The sequence below is a fragment of the Nicotiana sylvestris genome, chromosome 2 (genome assembly GCF_000393655.2).
Source record: "Nicotiana sylvestris chromosome 2, ASM39365v2, whole genome shotgun sequence".
Lineage (NCBI taxonomy): Eukaryota > Viridiplantae > Streptophyta > Magnoliopsida > Solanales > Solanaceae > Nicotiana > Nicotiana sylvestris.
Window position 1 is genome coordinate 191,106,957 of NC_091058.1, and position 27,053 is coordinate 191,134,009.

Here is a 27,053-nt window from a genome sequence, read left to right on the forward strand (position 1 = left end):
ACTTGACTTTTTCAAGACTAGTTTTACTTGTTTGTTTTCCGTGAAACTGGTATGTTCTAATTTAGCTTTCGTGCCTCACCCCTATGTGTTTATTTACAGTTTTCTGCAATCATGTTTACTTTGTTGTTCATGATTAATGTTAACTATGTGTGTTCTTTCCTTGCATCAGTTTTCTGTTATGAATCCCTACCCCTATTCCCTTCTATGTGTTTGAGTTAAGGTTTATAGCCTGGCAGTATCCAAATTACTGCCCAAGTTCAAACCTGATCCTCAATGGATCCTAACTCCCAATTTTGGCTAACAGGATGGTCAGGGGTGTGCCAGCACTCTTAAATTGCTGGGCATGACCACCAGCCTGCCATGGCTTTCCCTAATCTCCCTTTATGCACATACACTTACTCTTAGATTCTAAGTATTGTCCCCCTCTTATGAGCCATGCTTTGGGACCCTGAGTTCCCTCTTAACTTGGACATTTGAGGGCTGACTCTTCCACACTGCACTATAACCTAATTCTGCAATGTGTTTGGGGTGTAAGCACTGCCCTGAGTCCCTTTGAGACTCTTGGCAACTTTGACACATCCCAAATAAGAGAAAGGCTTTTGGAAAACGGATCCTGGAAGTTGGTTTATCTCATATTGCTAGACCTTGAGTCTATATTAGGCTGTTTGGTTGCAGCTGGAAGTTCTGATGTATTTTTTTTATTCATTCGTGTCTGTAATAATTTGTAATAACTATGGGGTTCTAGTGAAAAAAGGGAGGGTCAAATGTAAGCATATGGGTAGACAACATGCTCATAGAGATTACTATTTACAAATTCTGCATTTATGCATATCATATAGTACTCCTGCCTATAAGTTGTCTCATTATTACATTAGAAACCATGCCTATAAGTTTCTGAATTTAGAAATCATGTATAAGTTTCTGCACTTATGCATTTAGAAATCCTGCCTATAAGTTATGCATTACACGTAGAAATCTTGCCTATAAGTTGTTTCATTACTGCATTAGAAACCATGCCTATAATTTTCTGCATATAGAAATCATGACTATAGTTTTGTTTCTGCATTTTTGCATATTCATCTGTCGTTAGGCAAACAATCATAGGTTTAATAATAATTAACTTCATTCTAGATACCATGCCTATAGGTCTCCTGCACTTACATAATCGTTTTAAAATCAATAACGCTTAGAAATTATAGGAGCAACCGTCTGAATCTGATTCTTCTATTTTATCTATAAGTCTAAAATCAGTAGTAATGTTTGTTTAATATCTGTAGAATTTAATTGGTTCTAAAATTAGTAATGCTTCTTTATAATCAATATACTTTCATCTAGGCAAGCAGTAGGTAATTTAACTGTGTCAATTTTAATAAACTACAACCAAACAAGGCCTAATTCGGACTCCTCATATGAGAATTATGTGATAAAGCAGCATGTCGCTTTAAATTTAATTCAAACTATAACCAGTATTTGAAGCCATGCTGAATAATTTGCTCCTTTAAGTGAGGAGGCCTGTTTGAGCCCTTAAATTGCTATTTGTTTCCCCCTACTTGCTTATGTGTTTTGTTTGTCGCATTAGAATTTTGTCCTTCTAAAACTCTGAAAAGCCCCAACCTCCCTCCCTTTAGGACTAGTAGTCCCAAATGCCTTCGGGACTGAAAGGATCAGGACGGGTAATAGCATGCAATAAGTAACGACACTATTCCGCGTTTAATACCTTAACGGGGTGGGATATGGTAGATATAGACATGATGACCGGTGCGCTAATACCACATGCGACCCCTCTTCTGAGGAGTGATTGCCGGGTATTGCATTGATGTGATCCATATTTTTTGTAAACCTAGGACCCCTTCCCCTTTACTTGTTATCCCTTTTTTAACTGTCCAGACTATTTGCTTAAGATTTCTGTTTTCTTTATCTTTTTTCAAACTTTCAATTCACTTGCAACATTATGTGTAAATCCCCTTTTATTTGAGACCTTTATTTGCTTACTAGTTAGTTAAAGTCACAATTGTAACATGGCCGGGAACCACACTAGTGGATCTTGGGGGTGCCTAACACCTTCCCCTCGAGATAATTTCTAGCCCTTACCCGAACTCTGGTTTTCCAACTCGAACTCTTCTTTAGTGTCATAATGCATTTTAATCATTAGGTGGCGACTCTTCAACCCAAAAAACCCAATTCCCAATAGGGAACAAGTTGTCCTCCCAAATGTCATGAACCCGATTTTGCCTTAGAAAAAAGGGGCGCGACACCACCTCGTGGCGTACATATCTCAGGCCCTCGGCCTCATAATCAAAATCAGTGTATCACCGCTGCGGCGTGCAACCTGACCCAAAAGTATCTTCACAACACAGGCCCTCAGCCTTACTCAATCAAAATCACATGAGCCACTCGGGTAATAGTAAAACATGATGCTTAGCCCAAAAATATTATATAAAATATCATTTCAAGTGTTAAAGTAGAGTAAACATGGCTAAGTTTTGAAAACAGTAGAATATAGCGAAACCCAAATATGGCATTCGACTCAAATAATGATAATAGCAAATAGACTTCAGTCAAATATGGGGTAAAATCATCAATCGGGACGGACCACGTCACAATTCCCAATAGTGCACGACCCCACTCTCGTCATCAAGCGTGTGCCTCACCTCAAGATAGCACTACAATGTGCAAATCCGGGGTTTTAAACCCTCAAAGTATCATTTACAATCATTACTCACCTCGAACCGGCTAAATCTCTAGCTCGCGATGCCTTTGCCCCTCGAATCGGCCTCCACGCGTGTCGAATCTATCCAAAATCAGAACGAGTACGTAAACACATGCTAAGGGAACAAAGCCCAAGCGAAAACAATCAATAAAGGGCACAAATCCCGAAATTACCAAAACCCGACCCCTAGGCCCACTTCTCGACAATTAGAAATTTTTACATCAATAGATTTCTCATCTCCCCACGAGTCTATGCATATCAAGAATACCAAAATCGGAGTTCAAATGACCCCTCAAATCCTCATTTTAAGGCCTCTTAAACTCAGGCCCTAATCCCCCATTTTTAGCTCTTTAATTCCATTAATTACAGTCTTAATCGATGAAATACTACCATAGAAATGTTTTTTAGGTCCAAAATCCTTACCTCAACGAAGTTCTCTTGAAATCCCTCTTTCAAATCATCCAAAAGCTCTCAAGCCGATGTCAAAAATGGTAAAATAGCTAAATCTTGCGAAATGAAATAACTTATATGTTCTGCCCAGGCTTTTCTGCATCTGCGGTCCAAAACCCGCTTCTGCGGTACCACATATGCAGTCAAATCCTCCGCTTCCACAGAATTCACTTACCCAGCCTACATCGCATCTGCAGCCCAACTTCCGCATCTGCGACATCGTAGATGCGGTCCCCATACTGCTTCTGCGGTCTCAGCTCATCTGGCCCTTTTTCAATTTTGCGATAGATCACCTGCTCATGCGGCACCGCACCTGCAGTCCCCAATCCGCAGGTGCGAAAATACCAGAAGCAGCAAATTTAGCTGCTGCAACAAAATTTCAACTTCTCTGTTAACCACCCGAAATCATCCCGAGGCCCTCGGGACCTCAACCAAAAGCACAAACATAACCCAATACCTTATTCAAACTTGTTCCAATCATCAAAACGCTCAAACAACATCAAATCTACCAAATCACATCGGATTCAAGCCTAAGTTTCTAAAATCTTTCAAATTACGCTTTCGATAAAAAACCTAACCAGACCTTGTCCGAATGACCTGAAATTTTGCACACACATCCCAAATCACACAACGGAACTTCTGCAACTCTAGGAATCCCATTCTGACCTCTATATCTATCATGCCCCAAAAACCGTGGAACGCGACCGGCGCTCAACCGAGTAAACTCGACTAAGCAAGCCTATTAGATTTCATTCTACCCAAACTAGTTCCTGAATAAAGAGGGAATGTTAACCCACTTTATCAAAACATTAAGCAATCATCCATTAGGAACTTTCATTTCATTTCCGTTAATGACTTCGTTTAAAGTTTTCAAAAATATTACAAGTTTACAAGTTTAATTAGAAACATGCTTATCAAGTACAAACATTTCTAGTCTGTACTCCCAACATCAACCACCACCCACAAACAGTCTACGGAGCCTCTAAATATAATAGACGAGTAATAGGGAAACGCCGGCAACAAGGCTCTGGCTATGCCTCAAAACGTGATGGAAAAATGAACAAAAGATACGTGAAATGACCCCGGAGTGGAGTGGGGCTCACCAAGACTGCTGGGAAGAGAATACCTCTATCACTGCACGATGCCGCCTGCTGTGGCACCACCTGTATCATTAAACGATACAGTTCCCCCGGCAAAAGGGACGTTAGCGCCTTCGAATAGCACTAGTATGTAAGGCTAAAAGTCCTTTTTCAGAATAGAATAACCATACAAACAAAGAAAACATGAAACAAAAAGTCGAGTCAACACCATACAAGCTTCCAAATTGCAACATGTAAGTCTTCTAATTTACAAAAATAAAATAAAATAATACATATAATTTTTTTGGTTGGGAGATCATTAGCACCGATATGAGTTATACCACCGTCTTTGTTTGAACATCACGGACCAATCGGCTAGGCCGTCCCTTTGGAGACATGTACCATAATCACAATTTCTAGTTTTAAATTTCCAGTTTTTGATTCCCAGCACAATACCACCATGTGTGCGGCATGACGTCCGATCACGGCCCGATCGGATAGGCTGCCTTCCCCCATATGCCGTGTGGGTTGGTGTTACCAATTCAGAAATATTACCAAGTTCATCCCAATTAAGGATAATAACTACAATCCACCCCTACACCGGCACGTGTAGTTTCAAGTATGGCCTTATGACCCACCCTTCCTCAGTTTTTCTAATGATACTCCCAAAAACATTTTTTTGATTTGATTGGATATTGTACACAATTGTAGTATAAATACAAGGATTCAAATATAGAATGAATACAATTATGCCTACCTCAATATCTTTCACATTTTATAGATTCCAATTAGTATTTCCAGTCACCAACAACAACAGTATTTCCTTGGCTCATTTGGCCATTCACAAGATTCTTTATTCCTGGTACGGTGGCCGTATTTCATATTTCACATGTTTCACATCGATATCAATTTTAACAACAAGCCATGCAAGTCAAGATGTCAAGTACACATGAGAGGAAACATGAATCATGGGCATATAGAGTATTTTCGAAACCATACACCTCAAGTTTATTAGCAATGGAACTTTAAACACAAAGGATTCTTCCCAAAGGAATGGGGCACACCAACAAGCAATAAAAACTCACATTGAAATCATTAACAACAATACACCATTTTATCTTGCAATACTCCATCCCAGAAATGACGTTGCACAGTTTAAACACATAGATATGTAAGATCTCGAATCACACCGGATATACTTATAAATCAAAGCAATATTGATAAATAGCCACTTATGGGCGTGAATTGAGCATAAGAGCTCTTAGGCAATTCTATCTTTGAAGTTAGTTCATAACTGTCGGGTCGAGGCCTATGACATAATCTTTAACACATTCCCAATTCACTTATTTCATTTTTTAAGCATCTTTATAGGCTATCAACAACAAGACATATTCAATCAAGATATTTTGTACACATAAGAGCAACTATGAGCATTAAGCAGATCGAGTTCTTCTTACCCAATAAGTATACTAACTTCCATTTAAAATGTGACTCAAGGCCATACCATTTTGGTAAACAAATCACACTTAAACTTACGAAACAATATGGAATTCACTTCCGAGAGAGAAAGTTTAGCCTACATACCTTTACTAAGCTTTACTTTAATTACTACGATATTCCGGAAATTCTAGCAACTTCAATCTATTTTGAGACATAACAAAATTGAACATAAATTAGGAAGATATTCATAATTCTAGCTAATTTGATAATTTTAACAAACACTAGTTGAGCATCTTGATTTCAAATCTCTTTAACAAGATTTCTTTCATTTCCCCAACCCAATCTTTACTTATTTATGTTCAACAATCTTCCCACAAACCTAATTTGTACATGCATGTATACATAATACTATAACACCCAAGAATCATTCCTCAATAACCCATCTCACAATCTCTAAAATACCAACACAACCTAGGTTAGGCACCTATAGTTTCCAATCACCATCCCATGAGTTACAATACTTGATTTATACTCATAATTCCATAATAACTCCATATATGTAAGTCTAAGGGTAAAAGATTACCTCTTGTAGCCCAAATCTTGAAAGACAACTTTGGGGTGTTCTTGAGATTTTGAAGAAATCCTATGATCCAATCAAAATCATGTTGTAACTAGTGATTGAGAGGTGAAATCACCATGAAAACACACTTAAAAACTCACCTTAGGTATGTAATTGAAGCCTTGACCGGATGGGTGATGGAGAGGATGCCCTAGTCTTGAAAAATGACTTAAATCCTCTCCTTTCTCGTCCTTAGGTGTATTTAGGGGTCTGCTACTAGTGCGCTCACGCTAAGGCCGCGCTCACGAGGCAGAATACTTCACAATATGTGCAGCCGCGCTAATGGCCACGCTAAGGCCACGCTAATGACACATGCCCAGTAAAATGTTGAACGGTTTGATGCGTTGTAAACGAGACTCAAAGGGCTTTAATGTGATAGGTTGTGAATCACACAACTCCTTATATAACTGGAGATATGATTGTCCAAAGTGAGGTCTTGTGCACACTCATTTACAACTTTAGTCTATTATGAAATTTTCCAACTTGGCTTAGACTTAGGACTCTCCTTAGACCCCAATTCACTTATAATATGACTTATACGCTTATTAACATATCCAATTGGTATCCATTATATCATGAATCCTCATTTGCACACAAAATAAAATAATTAGCCTACCTTGGCACTACGAAATCTTAAATTACTTGGCAAAATTTTCCGGGGCCTCAAAATATCAAAATCTCGCCTACCAATCGGAAATTGGCAAAATATCAACTTCGCCAATTCAAGCCTAAAACAACTCCAACACTCCAAAACTCATTCCGATCATGCTCCTAAGCCATAAATCACCTCCCAAAGCTAACCGAACCATCGGAACTCGCATCAGATCCCTCTAACACATAAGCCAACATCCGGTTGACTTTTCCAACTCAAACTAGCTTAAAAGAGACAAAGTGTATCAAATCTTACTAAAATTATTTCAGATTCGATCCGGACAACCCGATACCATAAAACATGGATAATGAAGCATAAAGAAGCAGAAATAGGGGAAATAAAGCGGTAACTCATGAGACGACTGGACGGGTCGTCACATCCACACTCGATTGACTTTTCCAACTTAAGCTTCCTCAAAAGAGACTAAGTGTCTCCAACATTCTCAAAACCTTTTCGAACCTGAGCCAACCAACCCGATCACATATAGAACCGATAAACAAAGTAATAAGAAGCAGAAATGGGGAAAACAGAGCGGTAACTCATGAGATGACTGGCCGGGTCGTAACAATTGTGTTTGTATATTTTGTGACAACACCAGTGCCATAAATATTGCTAAAAATCCAAGTCAGTGTAAGAGAACTAAGAACATTGATATTAGACATTAGTTTCTCAGAGATAATGTTGAAAAGGGAAATATCTCAATACATTTCTGTAAAACTGAAGATCAAATTGGTGATATTTTTACTAATGCACTGAGTAAGGATCACATTGAAAGAAACAGACTAAAACTAGGATTAATCAAGACCTCCCGCTAGGTTGAACTCCAATGTTTGGCTAGAAAAAGAGTCAATAGATGTATATAGTTGAGGTATCAATCTTGATTCAGTCTCATATTTGCTCTAAGTATACATACTTGCCCCAAAAATCTGGCTGATGACTATGCGTTATAATATTGATTTATTGTGTCTGAAGTTTTACAACAGAAACGACCAAGGAATTGTAAAGGAGTTGCTTCATTGAATTAGGTACATGCCATCTTGTCTAAAGTCATTAGAACTTAATAACTGTAATTATTGCTGCTCTCAAACTTCATTAATCTAGTAAACATCACTTCTATTTGTTATCAAATTCAAGGACCAAAGGGGACTGTTTTAATTAAACTCCTATTAATTCTAAAAGTCCATTTGTCAATAGTAATCGTTATTAGAATCATGTTAAAACTCTAATATCTCTCTCTCTCTCTCTCTCTCTCTATCTCTCTTCGAGGTAAATTAGGATTGCTATCTTTAAAATCCATCTTTGGTACCTCTCCAAAATTCAGTGTTTCTCTCCAACCCTAAGCAAGAACCAAAGCAAACGCTTCGTTGTCTCTTCACCCTGATGAATCCTAGACAAACGCCTTCAAAGGAAAAATCATAATCAAAGATTGAGTCTAAATCCAAAATTGAGAAGTCTAAGCCAGAGAAAAGTGCAAAATCGGTAGTTAGTTTTGAACCATTAGCTGATATTTCTCCACTTATGACCTCTAATGTCCATGCACCATCACCCACTGTCACCGTTCCACCTCCAGCTTCTACCCTTGCTATACCTCCATCTCCAAAACCAACCACCTATGCACCCTTAACCGTCCCACTAATAACCTCCAACCCCACAAAGGTCAATGCCAGGAAATCGGTAAAGTGTGAATAGCTAGTTGCTTGTATTGTGGCTAAGAGGGAACCGAAGGTAAAAGGGGTTATTGCTCAGGGGGGACCTGCATTCGTCAAGCATGCTTAGGTAAAACCTCATCCATCAAAACTTAATGTTCTAGCATCTGTAATTGAGGTTTCCCTATTAGAAGTTATTGAACCATTGAGTGATACACCACATCTAGAAAGTACTACCGTAGAAAAATGAAGTAGTAGCTCAGCAAAAGAGATTAGAAATAATTGCAGACCTACCTATAGTTGAGTGAGAAGGTGAGAAAGAAACGTGGGGTAACGAAGGTTCTGATAAAAGTTCTTATCATTGGATTGATGATGAGGAGGATGAGGAAGCAAATAAGGAGGAAGAAGAAAAAGCAAATAAGGAGAGAGAAGGAGCAACAAATAAGGAGGGAGAAGGAGTAAAGGAAAAAGATCAAAGTTTTGAAGAAAATAAAAGTGAGATTGAGGGTGAATCTGTCATGCCCCGCCCATGGGGAGCGCGAACAGTGCTCAACCGAGATACCCCAGTCAAGGAAGCCTATACGATGCCTTCTACCCGAATATACCCATGAGTAAAGAGATGATATATTTCATTAATTGGACAATGAAGAGATAATGTATATATCACCAATTCATTATCATTAGTTACTTCATTTATTATGAAAATACACACACTTTCATATTTTGAAGTGGAACAAGTGATTCAAACACAACATAACTAGTTTGACTTTCCCAATACCAATATACAACCCACACTATATCTATGGAACCTCTAACGGATACAAAAGAGTACTATGATAGTGCTGGCAATAAAGCCCCAGCTATACCTCAAGACACAATATATGAGAAACAAAAGATACATGACCTCGAAATAAGGTGGGGCTCACCAAATCAACTGGTTAGAGGGTGTACCACTATCACTGATCAATGCCACATTCTGTGGAACCACCTACTTCCAATAAAGATGTATATCCCTTGGCAAAAGGGACGTTAGTACATATGGAATAGTACTAGCATGTATGACTAAACACCCTCTCAATAGAACGAGTGATAATATAAGAAAGGACAATCATAGGATCAATGGAAGTCTTAAACAATACTAAAAGATCACATTAGGAATAAAAAAAGTTTACAAGTAAATTTCCATTATTTTAGGTTGAGAGATCTTAGTACCGATATACCACCGTAATTTTAGCACGGAGCCTGATTACGGCCTAATCAGCTAGGCCATCTCACCTAAAGACATCAACCACAATCACAATCACTATCATAATCTTAATCATTATCTCAATCACAATTATTACCACCATGTGTACGACATGGCGTTCGATCGCGATCCAATCGGCTAGGCCGTCTCAGCACAATGCCGTGTGGATTGACATCATCCTTCACTAGCAATCATGTCATCCTAATTAAGGGAAATAATTTCACCATATTAATCTCATCCCAAATAAGGGGAATAATCACAATCCACACCTACACTGGCACGTGTAGTTTGGGGGTTAGGTGATTTCTACTCACCCTTCCTTGGTGACTAACGTTACTTCCAAGATGTTTATTATATAAAGGACTTTCAGCTTATTTCATACACATCTTTTCATTTCATTAGCACTAGTGGCCGCAAACGTAATATCATTCTTGGCACGTCGGCCATATTTCATATTTCATGCTCCCCTCTTTCACTTTTAAATATCAACATGGGTTATTCACAACAAAGCTTTTCTAATCACGACTTTAAGTATACATATGAGCAATTAAGAGTCTTAAGCACATTGAGATTTCTTCCACAATTTGGCATAATAACTTTCATTTAAACATGACTCGAGGTCATAACATTTTAACACACAAACCATACTTTGAACACATTCTCGAAGGATAACATAACATGATAAGAGAATTCGGAACACATTTTGAACACATATCTTTCAACACAAACTTATTTGGAATAGTCAAATTTATAAGGAATAAATCAGAACACAAGAAATAAGGGCTTGGCCCTTCATACTTGAACCTTATGAGAGAACTGGAGGAATCGATTCTAAGAGACAACCTTAGTAAATATACCTCCTTTTGAGCTTTCCTTAAGTTACTCAATATTTCGGAAATCCCAAAAATCCCAATCTATTTTGAGGCATAGCAAAATTGAACACAAATTAGAAAGATATTCATGGTTTCAGCTCATTTAAGCATTTATCAATCACTAGGTGTGCATCATGATTACTTCTATGGTGGATTACTTTATCCCACAACCCAAAGTCTACCCATTTGAGCTCAACAATCTTCCCACAAACCTTGTTGGCACATGCATGCATAAATAATACTCTCACACCCATGAATCACACTCCCCATTACCCAACTTCTACCATAGATTCAAAATTGAAGACTAGGGCTACAACATTACCTCTTTAGAAGACAACTTTGAAAGTCTTCCTTGTGGATTCTCCAAGACTAGAGCAAGGATTGATGAACAAAGGCTTAGGTATTCCTCCTCTCACTCTAGAGCAGTTTCTTCTCTCTAAAATAGTAGTTGGAACCCTCTAAAATAACCCCCAAGGGTGTTTTGTAAAAATGAGGTCGAGTGAAATTTCTGTAAACTTAAGCTTACGAAGTCGGGTCTGCAATTGTAGACTAGACTGCAAAACGACTATGCAGCCCGCAAAGAGGGCCATAAAAATAGTCTCGAAAATTTGGTTATTTGGATTGGGTATACGACAGGTCTGTGTTCCGCAGACCAGGTATGCAGTCACATAACGCATCACAAAAGTCTCTATCCAGATTTTTCATACTGAGCCTGAGATGGAATGCGTGGCCCATGATTATGCGGCCGCATACTTGACTGCAAAATAATCCTCAAAAATTGACTTTGTTTCTGTTGCACTCTACGGCTGATCTGCGGCCCACAAAGTGACTCTGCGGTCGCATAGTAGACCGCAGAAATGACATTTTTTGCAAAATTATTCTTCCAACTCTTCGACACACTGTACAACCCAAAAAGTCGGTACAATTTCTACAAACCTCAAACACATAAGCCCACCTCGACACCACAAAACCTCGAGTTTCTAGTAATTTTGTTTACTAGGCCTTACAGAATCAGGCGAAAGGAAGGAAGGTGAGATAGAAGAACAACAAGGTGAACATGTGGGAGATTTAAAAGGAGAAGAAAAAGAAAGCGAAGGAGAAGATAACTATGAAGGTGAGGGTAATGAAGAAGAAAAAGAAAGTAAAGGTAAAGTTTCTGAATCTTAATGTGAGGAAGACAATGCAAGTGAGGAGTCTGAAGTCTCTTTGACAATTGGGAATACAGTTATGGCCCTTTTGGAGGAAGTTCATGAAGATGAAGGGTCGGAAGAACTTATGTCTTCCTTAACTCCTTTCGTAGAAGATGAGGAAGTTGAAAGTGATGAGGATGATTTGCCACTGTATGAGGTGGGAAAGAAGAATATGAAAGCCCATGCAAAGCCTACAAGAACAACTTCACATGCAAGAAAGGAAGTGGCTCCTCCTACTAGGACTCCTCTCACCAGGAACTAGAGAAAATCTATTGATGCACAAAAGATCAAGGAGGCTAGAAGTGCTAAAAGGACAATAAAGCAAGTTCATGTTGCTGAAGTTGTCGTTGAGCTGGATGTTGATGATGAACCTAGTTCTTCCCTTAAGGGTAAGAAACTATCAGTGAAGAAGACTAATGCCAGACCTATTACACCTTATATTTTTGTACGTGAGAGTATGCCATAAGTGAATTGATGTAAGCTTGGAAATGAGATGTTACATCCCGCATTTTCGTACATTAAAGTTTCATCGTAAGTTAATCGACATAAGCTCGGGAATGAGATTATTTTGAGGTTATAAGTAATATGCTAATTCAAACAAGAGATAAGTAAATTCGAGAAGGTGAGAGAGTAAGCAAATCGAAGAAATGAGTTTCGTCGAAGTTTGACATTTTGATATAAAATGCGGTCCAAGCTATAATACCCTGTATTTATGGACTAGTGTCATACAAGGTACCACATGACCAAGATAGTAAAATGTATAAAGTGTGTTAAAAGTGAGTAGTATTTTAAGTAATTTGAGATAATTCTTAATTATGTAAGTAATTGATTAATTATTGGTTAGCGGGAGATTAACAAGTTAATCAAGAGATTAATGGATAATTAATGATAATCTTGGATAAGTTTAAAGAGCCCCCAACGTGGAAGCAAAATATAACAATAAAATGATTCTTAAGTCCACATAATTAGGTGGCATTTTGGGAGAATTTTGGGTAGCTAAGTAAGCCTTATCAAGTGGGGCCCACACCACTATAATAAGGAACCTTTCTAATTCATTCATTCATTTAGGAAATATATCATACGGATCTGCTATGTGCTGACGTCCAAATCCACTACTAAAAAATAAATGGACACGGTCGTATGCAATATAATTTACCCAACTATGAGTCGGGGTCGAATCCCACGGAGAACAATGTGTAGGCTATTAGGAATGTAAGAGAATTATCACTTATCGCGCAATGCCAAACACTTAGAATTGGTTTTTGAAAATGTTTTATACCTAAATGCGGAAATGTAAACTAACCTAGAAAGAAAGTAAAATGATCAATGGTTACAAGTATGGATGCATCGGGAATTACACTCAAGTAACGATCCAATATATTTCATGATTTTACAAATATGAGCGATTTTATATTAATTAGCCACGGATAATAATTCTGAATTAGCTTCTTCCGAAGACTAACAAGACTTCCTAATTGAATTATCCCTAAAAAAATTAAGAGATTAAGCACACTCAAAATGGCTACAAGTAGTTCAATCCTATCCCTAGGTAGAATCTATAAAATGAGGGTTAAAACCTCAAGTTCTTGCTAATTATTTTTTTCTAACCCCAAATTATCTTTTTCAAATTAATTTGGAGTTAATGAACGAGTCCTAGGGTTAGCTAATCCCTTTGGAAACATTAAAGAACAAGAATAATTAAAGAAACAACAACTCACTTCATAAAAAGATAAAAATCATTCAATACATAAGCACAACAAGATATTTAATCAACACTTTAAACATGAATATTTCCATAAACAAGATTCAAGTATTGGATAAAATACTACACACTTAAATATTCAATACAAAGCAAGAAAATGAAGAAATAAACATAAATCGGTAAGAAATCCTTAACCACAAGCTTGAAATCTTCAAAACCCAAGTGTGTGTGCAAACCCTAGCTTCAAGACTTGTTCTTCTCTAGTCTACGGAACTGAAAATAAGCCAAAGATCGTTTACAAATGAGATGGTTTGGGTATTAAAGGGTTTGGGGTCAAAAATGTGAAATTCTAGAACTGCCCAGTTTCTTCATCGCGTTCGCAAAGGTTTGCTAATCTTAGCTTTCGCGTTTGGTCCTTCGCGTTTGCGAAGGTTCAAGTTCTAATTCATCGCATTCGCATTGTGCACTTCGCGTTCGCGAAGGTCTGGCTCCTGCTTCTTCGCGTTAGCAATGTACCTTCACATTCGCGAAGAATAAATCACTGGGCAGGTTCTCCTTGTCCATTTTAGCTCCTTTTTGACTTGTTTTCACATGGTTTCTTCACCATTACTTCTAGATCACATACAACCTATAAAATAGTAGTAAATGACATTAAATACACAATTTTATCATCCAAACATACCAAGCGTATAGGTTTAAAGACAAGATAAGTTGGTAAAATACCAACTTATCAAACCCCCAAACTTAAACTATTGCTTGTCCTCAAGCAATAAAAGCGACAAAATCTTCTCCCAAGTAGTTAACTCAACAATGCATTCATATCGTGCCAAGGCAAAAAGGTCTACTTTAAGCACAAACACATAACTTCGATTGGTACCAACAAGTAAACCAACGCATATGAATTTCCGAACACTTTTCATGAACTTCATTACATTTCAAATGCTCAAACACTAATACAAATCAAAGTAGCAATCAAGTCATGACACTAAAGCTTCAAAATTTGCCTCTCTATCACAATTAACTTTCTTTGGTCATTCCTTCCAATTGAAAATGAGATTAAATTCACAACTCAAATCTCATGTGCCCTCACATTTAATGGAATTAAATCTTTATTCAAAACAAAAATGGAATATCAAATGGAAAGAATTAACTCTCTCTCAAAAAGATGTTCAAATGCACACAAGTAGTACCATAAGCTTGCCCTTCATGTATTCCTCCACTAATGTAGACAACTTGGTTCAGAATCAATTAGGACTTAAAGGGTTGTAGTTTAGGCTTTTGGTTAAGGTAGGGCACAATTTTGGTTAGAGTGACTCAAAACCTCCCCAAGCACTACAAAATTTACAATCGAAGTCCACTTCATTCGAAAACATTCTCCATCCTTTCTTCACTTTTCATTCCACACCTAGTCTTCCCTTTATTCACAACTTCTTATCATTTTATTCAATTTTTTTTCAAAGTAAAGGAAAGTTTCATTTTTTTTGTCTCTACCTTCCACCTTTTCAAACAACTTCCATATCACAACTTTTCCAACCTTCACCCCCAAACATAGGCTTTTAGCCTATGTTTACACTTTCAAAGTACTTAGGGAGGTAGTTTGCCAAAAGCTAGATCAATAAAGAACAAAGGATTAAATCTTGTAACATGGTTGCCAAACAACAAGGTTAAAGGCTCAAAATAGGTTGACTAGGGAAAATATTCAAGGGTAGGGAATTTAAGGCACAATAGCGGTCCAAGGAAGGCCTAGTATCATTTTACAAACCAAGTTAGTCTATAATTTCACCTTGAAGCACATTCCGAGCAAGTTCTAGACTACAAGTAATGCAAAAGAACTCACAATAAATCTCACTTCACATGGTACATGAACACTTAAGTGGAATACAAATCCAAAATCCAATTGAAACCAATGACTCAAAGAGGTTGCATATAGCATATGAAGCTATTTAGTGAATCAAAGAGCCAAAATTTGAGTCTAAAAGCCATGACAATTTTACTTCAATTATTTTTCTTTTTCAACAACCCAAAAATTCATATGCCGAGGTTTAAATCATGTTGGTACCAAGCAAGCCACAACTTGGTCAATGGGCAAAAACCCAACTCAAACCATTTATTTTTTCTAAATTAACATAAGCTATATCTAACTACAAGATTAATTACCTTAAGAAAGTTGTCTATCTATCATCGGGAAAAGTCGATAAAATTTTTCTACAATTGCCCGGTTCAAGAAGAAAATTGGCATCCTTGGAAAAAGAACCGTCGTACAAAGAAAACTAAGGATATTGCCACTAACATCAAACATACTATATAAAAAAAGTTTTAAGAAGCTAATAAACATCAAGTAACTAAAACATAATATATATATATATATATATATATATATATATATATATATATATATATATATATATATAAAATAAGAATCTACTAAACATAATAATATCACACATCACATGAAAATATACTAACAAAATGGAAACAACCACAGTACCAATCTGCCATACCCACAGTTATCCACAATTATACAAGAACAACAGTTACACAAGAAGCCACCCCCAACTAAAGATGTTGCAATGTCCCCAATACAACTAAACATGATAGAATAAAATGGTGGAGAGTGCTCCCTGCATACTGCATCAGTCGGAACTGGAGGTGGTGGGAAATTTGTGCTCCAAGTCTGCATCATCCTCATCCTTCAATTCATGTGACCCACAAAATGTTCTCAGCTTTTGCATTATCTTGGACAGTAGTTTGCTTATCTTCTTCTCATGCTCCTTGAACATTCTCTGCCTCTTTTTAATCTTTCCTTGCCGACGACTCATGTTCTCCAATATGGTGTTAATGGACTCCATCTTGCCTGTGATTTCTTTTGCTCTTTGACCACATCCACCATGGATGGTGGGGCAGCAGTCCCAATAGATGTGCCAGCCCCAGGTGGGCCAGTGGGAAGGCCAGCTATAAGTTGCCTAACATGCGCATCTACTCCATATATCTGGCTGGACAAGTGGCGCATAGTGTGAGGACCGGATTGGAGTGATTCCATGGGGTTAAAGGACCCTGATGAAGGTGCAACGGATCCGGCGGGATCGGTGGTGGTGACTGGGAAAAGATCAAGATTATTTCCAAGCTTCCTCCTTCTACTTCCGTTAAAGGTGTTCGAAGTTTCTTGGGGCATGCCAGGTTCTATAGGCGTTTCATCAAGGATTTTTCCAAGATTGCAAATCCTATGTGCAAACTCCTTGAGAAAGATTCCAAATTTGTGTTTGACGAGAAATGCCTCAAAACCTTTGAGGAATTGAAGCAAAGGCTCACCACGACACCTATTATTGTCCCACCCGATTGGTCTCTTCCATTCGAGCTCATATGTGACACCAGTGGTGTAGCTGTTGGAGCAATGCTTGGCCAATGTCACAACAAGGTTCTCCACCCGGTCTATTATGCAAGCAAGACACTCAATGGGGCGCAAATGAATTACACGGTGACTGAGCAAGAACTTCTTGCCATTGTCTATGCCTTTGAGAAGTTCTGGGCTTATTTGTTGGGATCCAAGGTGATAGTGTACACAGATCATGCTGCTCTTTGCTATCTCATGGCAAAGAAGGATGCAAAGCCTCGGTTGGTTTGTTAGGTCTTGTTGTTGCAAGAATTTGACTTCGAGGTCAAGGATTGCAAGGGAACTCAAAATCAAGTAGTGTATCATTTATCAAGGCTTGAAGAGGTAGGAAGGCCAAATGGAGATCTTGAAATCAATGATGCATTTCCGGATGAACACATATTGGCACTATCTAGCACTTTTGCTCCTTGGTATGCCGATATTGCTAACTACTTAATTAGTGACCTTATTCCGGAGGGATTGGAATCCTATCAAAAGAAGAAGTTCTTGAGAGACTGTTGGCAATACTATTAGGAAGAACCATTCTTGTTTCGTTTTTGTGCTGACAACATATTAGAAGGTGTGCTCCAGAAGAAGAGATTATGCCAATTCTAAGGGCATGCCATGATTCACCGGTTGGGGGTCACCTTGGGGGAAATCGAACAATGGCTAAGGTGCTTGAATATGGTTATTATTGACCGTCGATTTATCATGATGCCAATCAAATGGTCAAGGCTTGTGACCATTGCCAAAGGCAAGGATCAATCTCCAAGATGCATGAAATGCCAATGCACTTTGTGATGGAGATAGAAATCTTCGACGTGTGGGGAATTGATTTTGTGGGTCCCTTTGTAAGCTCTTGTTGGATGAAATATATCTTTGTGGCTGTGGACTATGTATCCAAATGGGTTGAAGCAATTTCCTTACCAAACAACGAGGCAAAAAGTGTGTCTGCATTCTTAAAGAAAAACATATTCACTCGGTTTGGCACTCCAGAGCCATTCTTAGTGATGGCGGGTCTCATTTCTGCAACAAGACTTTCACGGGGCTACTAGAGAAATATGGCGTCAAGCATATGGTGGCAACACCTTATCATCCCCAATCAAGTTGTCAAGTTGAGGCTTCCAACCGGGAGATCAAGAGCATTCTAGCAAAAACTGTTAATGGAAATAGGACCGATTGGTCAAGGAAGCTAGATGACGTATTGTGGGCATACCGCACGGCATACAAAACTCCTATTGGCACTTCTCCTTATCGGTTATTCTTCAGCAAAGCTTGTCATCTACCCGTATAAATGGAACACAAAGCCATGTGGGCTCTGAAGAGGTTGAACTTGGACTGGGCTAAAGTTGCAAATTTGAGGTTATCTCAACTCAATGAAATGGAGGAATTCCGTTTCCATGCATATGAAAGTGTAGCTGTGTATAAAGAAAGGATGGAGTTTGTCCATGACAAAAAAACTTGAAGAGGGAGTTCAAGTCAGGTGACTTGGTTTTACTCTTTAACTCAAGGCTCAAATTGTTTTCAGGAAAGCTCAAATCGAAATGGTCTGGTCCGTTCAAGGTGGTCTATGTCTCTCTTTTTGGAGTTGTGGAACTAGAATCGGAGGATGGGCTCCGAACCTTCAAAGTGAATGGCCAACGAGTCAAGAACTACTTGGGCACAGATGGAGATAAACATTTGGTGGAGTAGTTGGCTCTCAAAGATGGTCCATGCCCGACCAATGAGTAAATCCAAAGGACCGCCAACTTTGTCGTGTTGCGACATTAAATCAAGCGCTTCATGGGAGGAAACCCATGTCTACTAACACCCTTAAAAGTGTGTGTTAGAGTGCAGGGGATTCGAAAGATCATAACACAAGGTAAGATTGCATGAGAAAGGGAAGAAAAATCACCTTGGGTAGTTTGCTACACATATGCGGTTGCATATTCACTATGCGGACCGCATTTTGGTCACAAACTAACACAATGTGTTTGGCTAAAATGGTGATAAAAATGCGACAAGTTGGGGCACTTTGCAGACCGCATTTCCACTATGCGATCACATAATGCATCGCATTTTTGGCCCTCCAGCAACTCTCTTGATTCCACTGCATAACATATATGCAGTCACATAGTATGTTATGCTGTGACTTGCCCATCGCAAATCGTTCAGGTATACCCCTCGCATCTCTTCATTCAAAACAAAAAAAAAGAATTTTTTGTATTTATCAGAAGCAAAACAAAACGAAAAAAGAGAAAAGGAATGGGGAAGGCAAAATGGCTAGTGCGTGAACTAATCTTCCAAGTGTGCTCATGAACCCGTCACTGGTATGTTTTCTTTGTCCCAATTCCATTATTGCTAGCTTTAGTTTGTATATTTGTTCTTGTTTTTGTTTTTCCTGTCGTTGTTTCATGTCTCTTTTTCTTTCTTTCTTCTTGCTTATGTTTTGTAGTTAGATGTCTGTTCATAATGTGATGTTTGTTATGTAATGTGTTTTGGGGTGCTGGGTAGTAAAAATTAGGACCGCCATTGTTGAGGGTTGAGTTCAATCGTTGGGAACGATGAAGTTTGCGGCTCGCATAATCAAAATGCGGTCCGCATTTTTGCCGCATAAGTGAACCCTAGCTGGCTTAAGAAGATGACCAAATGCGGCAACTTTGCGATTGCATAATTGATATGCGGACCGCAAAGTCACCGCATACTGACACAGAACACCCAGTTTAATATCATGCTTTCTACGACCATTTTGCGATCGCATTTCCCACGTTGCGGTGGAATTTGCGATCGCTTTTTTGTGACTTGGTTTTTTGAGCAATCAAGTATGCGATGGTTATGCAAACTGCATAGTGGTTATGCGATCGCATGCCCATCACATACTTAGATCATTTGAAGATCTTGAGAGTTTGCGACAAGTTTGCGGTCCGCATAGTGGTTATGCGACCGCATAACCTGTCGCATTCTTAAATTTTTCTTGAGTTTTTCTATTTCTTTTCACTGTCGCTCACATTTCACTTTTGTGCAGATATGGCTCCCAAGAAACATAGAGCCTCCACCCATAAAAGGGCATCCTCCAGTCGTTAAACTCAACAAGCAAAACATCCGCGATCGGATCCTACTGCTACACGTCCCTCCCAGTATGATGAGGAGGAGACCTTGCCTGAAGTTGACCTACAAGCTGAGGCAAGAAAGAAATCAGGAGATGGCTCAGGTTTGGGGTTGACAGGTCCAAGGAGCTTTATAGAGAAGGGCTGAACAAACTAAAAACCCTAGCCGAAAACAACTGAGTATGAATGGGCTAAAAGAGCAGTACCCACACATCTGGGAGAACATCAAGGCAAGAAAATGGGAGTGCTTCATGGAGCTGCCTGATGAATATAATGAAACCATTTTCCATGAATTTTATGCCTCCGATGGATCCTCTAGGAATGCCCATCACAAGCGCAACAGAGTTTTCTGTGATACTAAGTTAGTTCAGGGGAAGAGTGTGTTCTATAGCAATGAGACTATAAATGAGTTTTACATCCCTGACTGGAGCCCGGGCACAGCTGAATATGCCGCCAAATGGGCAAACCAGGAGAATGAGCGGAGTTGGATAGCATTTGTGATAGTAAAGGGGACCCCTGCCTGGATCAACCCTGTGCACAAAATATACAAGGAGGATCTCACACGAGAGGGTCAGTTTTGGCTTAGCTTCGTCACCTCTCAACTGATACCGTCAAGAAACGAGACTGATATAGGCATTGAGAAATCTCTTCTCGTTGCATGCATTATGGCGGGAATCAAGATTGATGTGGGTGCTCTTATCTTCTGGGAGTTAGGGATTCGAGAAAAGCAGGTAGCCACTTCACTTCCATTTCCCTATTTGAGCACAGCCCTCTGTAAGGCTGTGAAAGTCCCTACCATGCCACACACCGACAAGTCAGGGAAGGCACTGAAGGATATTAATATCACATGCATTAATGATGTTGTTGCTCCCCCAGAGGTTCAGACTCAGGGTCCAGTTAATGTAGAGCCTTCAGATTCCTAGGCTCATGTGTCCCCTCAGGTTCCAATTGCATCCTCTCTACTTCACAGCCTGCCTCTCAGTCCACCACTGCTCAGCCAGCTGCTGCACTGCCAACCGTCTCGAGGCTTGGTCTCATAGCTCAGTATGCCAAAGCTAAGGTAGACCAGCTTCTAAAGAACTTGCCCACCCTTATCAAACATGCTTTAACTCCTATTCAGTCCTCAGTGACAGCACTCTAACAACAACAAACATCTTACGGGGATCGTCTGCAATAACTTGAGTTGATGGTCGAGAAGATAGAGCGAGGTAAGGATAGTGACTTGCCTAGGCTCCGAGAGGAAGTTGCCACTATGAAGACCGAGCTCCACAAGATGTAGACTCTGTAGTTCGATCTATCATCATTCCTGCCCAAGGACGATGAGTAGGGAGCAGACACAGCAGCACCAGGCTTTGACCTTGACTTCTCTACTCTGATGATGGATATTGCACCTCCGACTGTCGGGGCTTCCCAACCTCCAGCTCCCCTTGAACATATTGAGATTCCTTCTGAGGAGGATTCTGGACATTCTTCAGAGTCCGAGGGTGAGGAGGCAGACGAGGGAGATGATGAGGAGGATTCATGGTCCACAGAGGATGATGGCCCTTAGGAGAAGGGCAAGCAGATTGCTGCCCCTACAGTTGAGGACGAGGATCAAGCAGAAATTCAGATAGCAATAGAACATTCGCTAGCAGACATGGCCACCCCTGAAGATCCATCGTCCACTCCGGCATCAGTGGGTGAGGCTAGCAGCTCACAGGCCCCAGCTCTAGTATTGGTTCAGCTAGAGATCCCTCTTCCATCAGTGGAGGTCACTCATCCGGCCGAGATCTCATCGGTCCCAGCTTCAGCATCAGAGGGTGACCCCACCATCACTCAGTCGGCTTCTAAATCCCATAGCACTTAGTGCGCCTCAAGGAGCCCCCAAACTCTGTTTTATGTTCTTATGCATTTGGGACAATGCATGCTTTTTAGTTGGGGGTGGTAGCCCTGTATATATTTTTTTGAAATTGTCAACTGTTGTACATGTTTATGTTTGTGGTGCAATACCAGCAAACTTCTGTATTTATTTGTGTTTTGTGACTCTGTATATATTGATGTTTTGTGGTTTTAGTACATAAGTTATGTAAAAAACAAAAACAAGTAAATAGTTGCATGTCCATCTTTAGTAATTAGCAATGAATTCCCCTTGGTTTTTCTTTGTCGGGTTCTTTTCCAAGAGTGTAATAGTAGAACCCGAATAGTAGAATGAAGCATGTTGACCGGTTTGGTGTAATTGTCTAGTTTCAAGCATATGTGTATGTATATAGCCTATACCCTTCCATTTATAAAGGAAAAAATAGAGATATCAACTGTGTGAACTTGAGGCTTGCTCTATGACTCTATGTCTACCTAGAGTTATACCTGTATATATGATGAAAGCTTTGAGTTGCCAAGTGTTTACTTGAGGGCTTCAAACTATGTGAGCCAAGCAGTTCGTGTGCCATGTGTGTGAGTCTTTGTGTAAATAATTCTTGTGTTTACTTCTACCATCTAGAACTTGCTTGGTTAGTTTTTCGATGCTTATAATAATTACATTTGGTTGGAGAAATGACCTTAGGCAGTCTTCATGATTTTTGGAAAACCAGTTAGCCTTTTAAGCCACCCATTGTATAGATAGTATCACTAGTCACCCCATTTGAGCCGTTAACCTTTTCTTTGGCTACCTCATTACAAACCTTTCCCTTTTTGTGAAATAATTCCCTCTTTTGAACCTGTCCCTCCTTGAGCATTGAGAATGAGGCTAAAAGCCTAAGTTGGGGGTGTGGTGTCAAGCCGAAAATTGGCAAGGTTGTGCAATGAGCGTAGGAAAGTGTACCTCAAAATGTGAAGCTACTCAAGCTCCAAACGAAACAACAACAACAACAACAACAACAAACACAATTTGATCCTAACATGTGGGGTCTGGGGAGGGTAGTTTGTACGCAGATCTTACCCCTACCTAATGCAGGTAGAGAGGTTATTTCTAATAGATCCTCGGCTCAAGAAGGGCAAGAAGAGGAAGAGGAAAGCAAGGAAGGAAGAAAGATGGAAGATAAAAAAGGGAGATAAAGGATAAGCAGTATCAAATAATAGCAAGGGAATACAATAACTGAGGTGAACAAAATCACAAACTGCTCAAGCTGCAAAAGCAACAACAATACAAAAAAAGAAGAAAAAAAAAGAAAAAAATATATAAGAGTTGTGAGTATATATACATAAGGAGTCTTGAAGAGGATAAAAGAGGTAGTTGAGGTGGCTAAATGGTGGAAAAGATGAAGCTAATGAGGGCTACGTGGTTTGAAAAGAAGCAAAGAGAAACGAGAAATAAATATGTGATTAGTGTTCAAGGAGGGTGTAGTCACTTGTACCCAAATGCTTATCCGACCCTTCCGTAAACCTACATTACAAGCTTAAAAGTCCTTATGGGATCTCCAACAGAGCGTACTTAGAATAAATCGATGAATTAAAATAAGGGCAAGCCTATGGTATGGTATGTTGTAACACTTGAAACTCTTTTTGAGAGTGAGTGTATTTGTGAATTTGTCCCTTTTTATTGTCATTGTAAATATTGTGATTTTGGGACTTTCTTTCTAGTGAGGGCACATGAATTGTGAGGTAGAACAGAAGTTGAGTTTTTGAGTCAAATGCATGTGCACTCAGCTGAGGGTAACATTTTGTCAAATTGGTCGAGGCTTAAAGTTTCACAACTTGATTAGTTTCTTTGTAAATATTGATGGTTCAGGAAGGGTAAAGCAATCGAAAATGCATGCTTGTAGTACTAACAACAAACACCGTCCATGATCACTATTGTTTCATATCTTTTAGATGGAGTCTAGAATAGGATAGGGTTGTCTTAGTTGCTTGAGGATAAACAAGAGTTTAAGTTGGAGGTGTTGATGTGCCGGAGAATTTCGGCACATTTGATACAAATTGCTTAGATTTTAGCTTGTTTTAGGTGCAATTATCGTTTATACTTATGTAATTTTAATGTTTTTTGCAGTGTATGAGGTTTAAGGACTTAAGAGCATGGAAATGGAATCAAAAAGCCACAAAAGACAAGAAAAGAGTAAAAAGGCATCGCAAATCCAACATGCGAGCCGCAGAATGCGCAAGGGAATCGCAAGCCACAACCGATTTCTGGGAAAAGTCCAGTGCAAGAAATGCAGTCTAATCTGCGATGGCATAACCTGTTTGAGAGCCGCATAATGGACCGCAAACTCGGCATGAAGATTGCTGAAGGTAGAAAATGCGACGCGAAATGCGATTGCATATCTGCAATGCGGACCGCAGAACATCAATTCGATGAAGGTTTGGAAACTAGGGTTTGAAGATGTGATGGTTATGTCAAGAATGCGGACCGCATGTCTGCTATGCAACAAATATGCGGTCGCATATTTAACCGAAAAGGGTATTTTTGTCCAAATTTTGTTCCGAGTTTTGACCCACTATAAATAGAGTTATTGTGGTATTGTGGGGGAAATCTTGTCTGATTTTGGAGATACAATACAAGGATTTAATATTCCTCTCTTTTGGTAGCTTTTGGGTCAAGAATCTTTCACTTTGTAAGCTTTATGGCATTAAATATTCTCTTCCTTTTGTATTTTAGTATGTGTAACTAACTTTAAATACTAAGGTTGTGGACCCGAAATGAGTGTTTAACATTGAATATATGTATAATGGATGGTTGATATTTATTTACTTCTCATTCTTCATTTATTGTTGGTGTTTGCAAACATTAATAAGTGCCATTAAATTCTTACTTTGCTTGGGAAAGTGGGTTGGAATTTGGTAGAAGTAAATATCAAAGACTCAAGACTTTAAACCTTGTTTAATAGAATCGCTTAGGAATAAGTGGGTTGTATTTGGCATATATTGATTATTCTTAATTGCAACTCTTTTACATTTGAAAAAATCGTAAAGAGGAAATATTACCCAACTATTGGAAAATATTGGGGAGTCATTTAGAAATCATTTGCATATCAAAAGAACTTTCCATTAGAAATATATCATATTAACACCGATAGCATTACACTTCATTGAAGGGGACACAACCTTGGTTTCATTAATCAAATTATTTACACTCTCAATATCACAATTAGTTATTTCTTCAAACCAAACTCAATTCATACTCTTGTTACCATTAACCGAATAGAATTACGACTTTAGTCAAGTAACACACTATTTGAGTCACCTTTTCACACCTATTCCCTGTGGGATTCAACCCCAACCTTGTTGGGTTATTATATTTGACACCGACCGCCTTACACTATTTATATAAAGTGTAATTTGAGAGTATCACTATGGAAACATAAATTGCTTCAACAAAATTCATACGAGACAACTTGATACTATATCAACGTGGGATATGCAATTCTAAGGGAGTATGGTGCAATCTTTCTCAAGAATATCATACTAATTTTTCCTATTTCTATCTTGCCATTATGTGTTTCATCGCGATCGGTGTGTGTTAGAGGGGTTATCAAGAAAATCGGCCCAGGTATGTTAAGGTTATCCCTTCTTTCCTTTTGTCATGATCCATATGATACAAACGAAACGAGCAAATGTGCAACTTTCATAGATGATTCTATTCATAGAAGTACTAGGGGTGTCTATGTTCTTGATTCCCTATGTGTCCTATTATTTTATCATCTGTTCATGGTTCTTAGAAAATACGTAAGTTGATAAAGTTTACTTCATGATATTAATCAAAGGCATAATAGTTTTATGACATTCCGAAAGATTTTATTGACGTACTTCTCATGCATTGCATTCATTTATACATGTACATTGACCCATGACCAGATGATGTTATATACGCATATATATGTATATATATGTATAAGGGATATGGTAAAAGGTTACGATATTATATACACACCACCACCTGATCAGTTGGTATATGTTGATGATTTTGCCCACAGTGGCGGAGATGATATGATGGGATGCCCTTAGAGGTTTGATGATGTTATGTACACATATACCTATGCATGGTATGACATTTATATGCATATACATGACATTTTAAATATTAAACGATTCACAGATCTATTCATACTTACATGTTGAGTCTTTTACTTCATGTTTCTCTCATGTCTATTTATTTACTAATTTTCATTCCTTACATACTCGGTGCATTATTTGTACTGATGTCCCTTTTACTTAGGTACACTGCGTTTCATGCCTGCAGGTCCCAATAGATAGGTTGAGAGTCCTCCAAGTAGGCTATCAGCTCAGCAGATGGTGTTGGTGCGCTCCATTTGCTCCAGAGTTACTTATTTGGTCAGTATGACTTGGATGTACATTGATTAGTATGATGGGGCCTTGTCATGACTGTTATGGTATTTATCTACTCTGAGAGACTTGTAGACACATGTTATGTATATGAAAGATAGTATAGCCTTGTCATCCTATGTTCAATGTACGAGTGATCATGTTGGTCTTATAGTCCCATATGTCACATGTATAAGGTTTTATATCATGTTGGATTGTCCTATATTGAGTATTCTTTTAGGTTTATTCTGGTTAGCCCATGATGACCCGTTTGGCCCATTTTCCAATGATAGTACAATAAGAAAGATATGTTACGTTGGTACTCGGTTAAGTAAGGCATTGGGTTCCCATCATGGCCCATCGGTTTAGGTCATGACAGAAGTGGTATCAAAGCAGTTTTATCCTAGGGAGTCTACAAGCCATGTCTAGTAAAGTCTTGTTTATGGGTGTGTTGTGCACCACACTTATAAGCACGAGGCTACAAGGCATTTAAGACTATCACTCTTTCTTCTTACTTTAGATTGTGTGGTAGAGCTTAGTTTTTCAAGCCCCACACTTGGGGAGGCGTGGCTGGCACCCGGTGCCATGTTAGCCCGAGTGAACCACTTTGTAACTCATGATCGTTCAACCAAAACTAGAACATACATAGGTTGAGCTAGCTGGACTCATTCCTTTTGTAACTATTATGCGCCCACATGGCCACAACTCATAATATATAACTATAAGTGGGAAAACACTGTATCACTAAACCATTTTTCTT

General features: G+C 38.9%; 1 protein-coding gene across 1 annotated transcript; it reads left to right on the plus strand.

Moving 5' to 3' along the window:
- The first annotated feature begins 4,301 nt into the window (after positions 1–4,301).
- On the plus strand, positions 4,302–12,166 carry LOC104219889 (uncharacterized). The gene is made up of 4 exons (XM_070167117.1): positions 4,302–4,386; positions 8,909–9,103; positions 11,715–11,861; positions 11,940–12,166. Exons 1-4 carry the CDS (start codon positions 4,302–4,304, stop codon positions 12,164–12,166), a joined length of 654 nt encoding a protein of 217 aa, XP_070023218.1.
- Positions 12,167–27,053: the final 14,887 nt, after the last annotated feature.

Bases quoted from the DNA above. Each gene is read 5' to 3' on its own strand.
- LOC104219889 (XM_070167117.1), top strand. From the start codon at position 4,302: ATGCCGCCTGCTGTGGCACCACCTGTATCATTAAACGATACAGTTCCC. The intron at 9,104-11,714 runs GTGAATCTGTCA...TTTGTTTACTAG, and splicing joins AAATAAAAGTGAGATTGAGG to GCCTTACAGAATCAGGCGAA. The intron at 11,862-11,939 runs GTAAAGTTTCTG...TTGGGAATACAG, and splicing joins AGAAGAAAAAGAAAGTAAAG to TTATGGCCCTTTTGGAGGAA.